We start from the raw sequence: 2,729 nt of genomic DNA, 5'->3' as shown, positions 1-2,729 counted from the left end.
TTTTTTAGTTAACATGAATTCGTGATGCAATTTTAAAGGCTAAGGAACGGACTGAGCTCTAACTTGACTCTTAGTCGAATGAGAATTAGCAAAAACTAGTATAAAGGAATATCAACATCTCATAAAACAAATATTATTGGGATCACCAAAATATATATTTTGCATTTTATGCATTTTTGTATTTTTGTACTATCTCATAAAACGGAGGGAGTGCTATTGAGTTGTGCCATCATAAAACATTTGGATTTCTTTGAAGTATGCATTTAACGATACAAATTTTGGCGCAAAAGTCCTGGTTTGTTCATCAGATTGACTGTCAAAGCCGAACCTCGATATACCCTTCAAGAAAAACAGAAGGTTTATCAGGCCACTACCATCTACACTAAAACGATACGAAGAAAATATTTTTCCAGTTGTCCTTGTCAGCTATCAGATTTCCTTCTACTGTCTGGTTATGTATCATCTGACGCTCACCAGCTACCAGAGTTCCGTCCGCACTCCTAGTTGAGCTTCAGGCTTTCCAGTTGGAGATCACTTCACTCTGAGCGCACTGACTCCCAGCATCATCAAGGTTGGCTTAGTTCAAAAAACGAACCATATAGACATTACTGATGCGCTTTTGTTATTTGTCGATTCCGCCGCAATCTTCAACTTCTGAATGCATTACAAAGCTTGGAAACGCCGTTGTAATGTCCCTGAAAATGAGCAGGCACAAGATCATTTTAGATCACTCGAAATTTAAAGGGCAAGAGCAACAGGGGATGTCTTCTCTCTAACCTAATTAGTACAACTTACTCATCAGAATTGGCCAGCTATCTAAATTGTGTGCCATTGTATATTAGAAACAAAAACACAAAAGAACTCCCAAAGCATACAGACCAGACCACCAAAGGTGGAGAGAGCCCAAAAGGATAAAAGCGCAAACAAAAGAGAAGCATGTCTATACTAAACTAAGTAAGCCTAGAAGAAGCAGAACCTAGAAATCTTGATAAAGTAATGGAGTTGTGAGTGAGAGGCTGAGTCGCTGAGAGCTGCAGTAGAGCAAGAGATGGGTACTCACTGAAGATAGGGTAGTGACATGTTCCTCAGTGAAGCTGGGTTCTTCTTGACGAACTCCTCCCACTCCCTGGGGTCTATCCTACCATCGCCGTTGGTGTCTGCCTGATTGAATGTCTGACAGTACAAAGGGAGCATCACAGAGCATGTTAGAAGGAAGGAAAATTTGATACAGTAGACTGAATGCTTAGCGATCGAGGAGTATTTTGTTAATTACGCTGTCCACAATCTCCTCCACAGCGCTGTCAGAAAGGCACAGATCGGACTCGTCAAGAAGTGCCAGGACCATCTCTCTGAGCTGTGTCAACATTTTAAGCAGAGCCGTCAACTAAAATTCAGAATAGCACATGTAGTATATATAGGTTGGCGATTGAGTGAGAGAATGTTTTACCTCTTCTTTCTCGATGTAGCCTGTGCCCCTTAAATCATACAATTTGAATGCAACTGCAAAAGAGGAAACAGAGAAGGAATGACAGGTGATCCACCGGCGTGATGTAAACTTGTCTTGCATATGGATGGTCGGATGGGCAGCATCGTACATGATGCGAACTTGTTTTGCATATGAATGGACAGGCCGGACAGCGAAAGAGAATGGACAAGAAGGTGAATACATACACTTGGTCTTGTCCGATTCAGATGCCTTTGGGTGGAATATGCTGAGCGAGCGCACGAACTCCCCGAACTCGATGACGCCGTTGCGCTTGAGATCGAAGAGGTCGAAGACCCTGTCGGCGAAGAGGTTGGCTCCCTTGCTGGTCCTGAACAAGGCGAGCTGGAACTCCTCCTGATGATCGAACAACGAGGAGGGCAGACAAGATCAGAGAAACTAATCGTTGACGAACACACGGACAAGACAGAAATTGGAGCGAAAGAACTATGTTTCTACTACCTTGTGGATGAGGCCGTCTTTGATGATGGAGAAGCTGAGCTTCTTGTAGAGCTCGTACAGCGCCTCCACCTCGTTCACCGTGACTGCAATGCAACAATGCACATCAGGTAGAGTACACAGAGGAAAGGCAAAGGCAAACTTGTATTGTACTTTACGATGAAGAAGCAACGATCGATGGGGTGGGGAATGCGTAAGAGAGAGAGAGAGAGAGGCGAAGGTGCTCACACGAGGTCTGGGCGGCGAGCACGGCGGGGTCTTCGTACCCCGGCGCGCGCCTGCGCCGCTTCGACGACGAAGCGCAGCCCATGGATCGAGCCGACTCGCCGGCGGCTGCGGCGGCTAGCACGTCAAAGGGGGAGCTTCCTGCAGGCGTTGACCCTCCCGTGATGCGAGCGGCAGCAGCCCAAGAGATGCTCACGATTCACGAAGAACAACTGACCTGAGATGAGATCAGATCGCCGCTCTGCCCGGAAATCTTTGAGCCGGCGCCTTCTGCCCGTCCGCGCGCGTCGGCGACCCCCGTCTGGCTATCTGTCTCTCTGTCTGTCCCGTTGCTGGACTCCTCGTGTGGACGATGCGTAGTTTAATGGCGGCTACTCGGTGGGAGTGGGACGGCAAGTCAAATGGTTTTCTCGCCGTGCTTTCACTGCGCCGGGCGAGGCCGGCGGCCGTGCGCGTGGACGGACTCTGGGTTGAGCTGCAGGGCGCTCGCGGCTGCTGCTTTGTCTGGAGGAGTTTACCTGGAAGCTTCCAGCGTTCCGTTGGCTCACGGGACGACCGCAGG

The 2,729-nt window shown here is 48.1% G+C and overlaps 1 protein-coding gene across 1 annotated transcript; it reads right to left on the bottom strand.

Annotated features, from left to right (window-relative positions):
- Nucleotides 1–216: 216 nt before the first annotated feature.
- On the bottom strand, nt 217–2,729 carry LOC127325704 (calcineurin B-like protein 4). The gene is made up of 7 exons (XM_051352519.2): nt 2,171–2,729; nt 1,946–2,028; nt 1,672–1,840; nt 1,448–1,500; nt 1,274–1,354; nt 1,061–1,173; nt 217–695 (listed from the first exon to the last, which is right to left on the bottom strand). Exons 1-7 carry the CDS (start codon nt 2,250–2,252, stop codon nt 623–625), a joined length of 654 nt encoding a protein of 217 aa, XP_051208479.1. The 5' UTR covers nt 2,253–2,729; the 3' UTR covers nt 217–622.

This window comes from Lolium perenne, chromosome 1, assembly GCF_019359855.2.
Source record: "Lolium perenne isolate Kyuss_39 chromosome 1, Kyuss_2.0, whole genome shotgun sequence".
In the NCBI taxonomy this organism is placed as follows: Eukaryota; Viridiplantae; Streptophyta; class Magnoliopsida; order Poales; family Poaceae; genus Lolium; species Lolium perenne.
The sequence above is the reverse complement of the archived record's forward strand: the minus strand, read 5'-3'. Positions and strand labels throughout refer to the sequence as shown.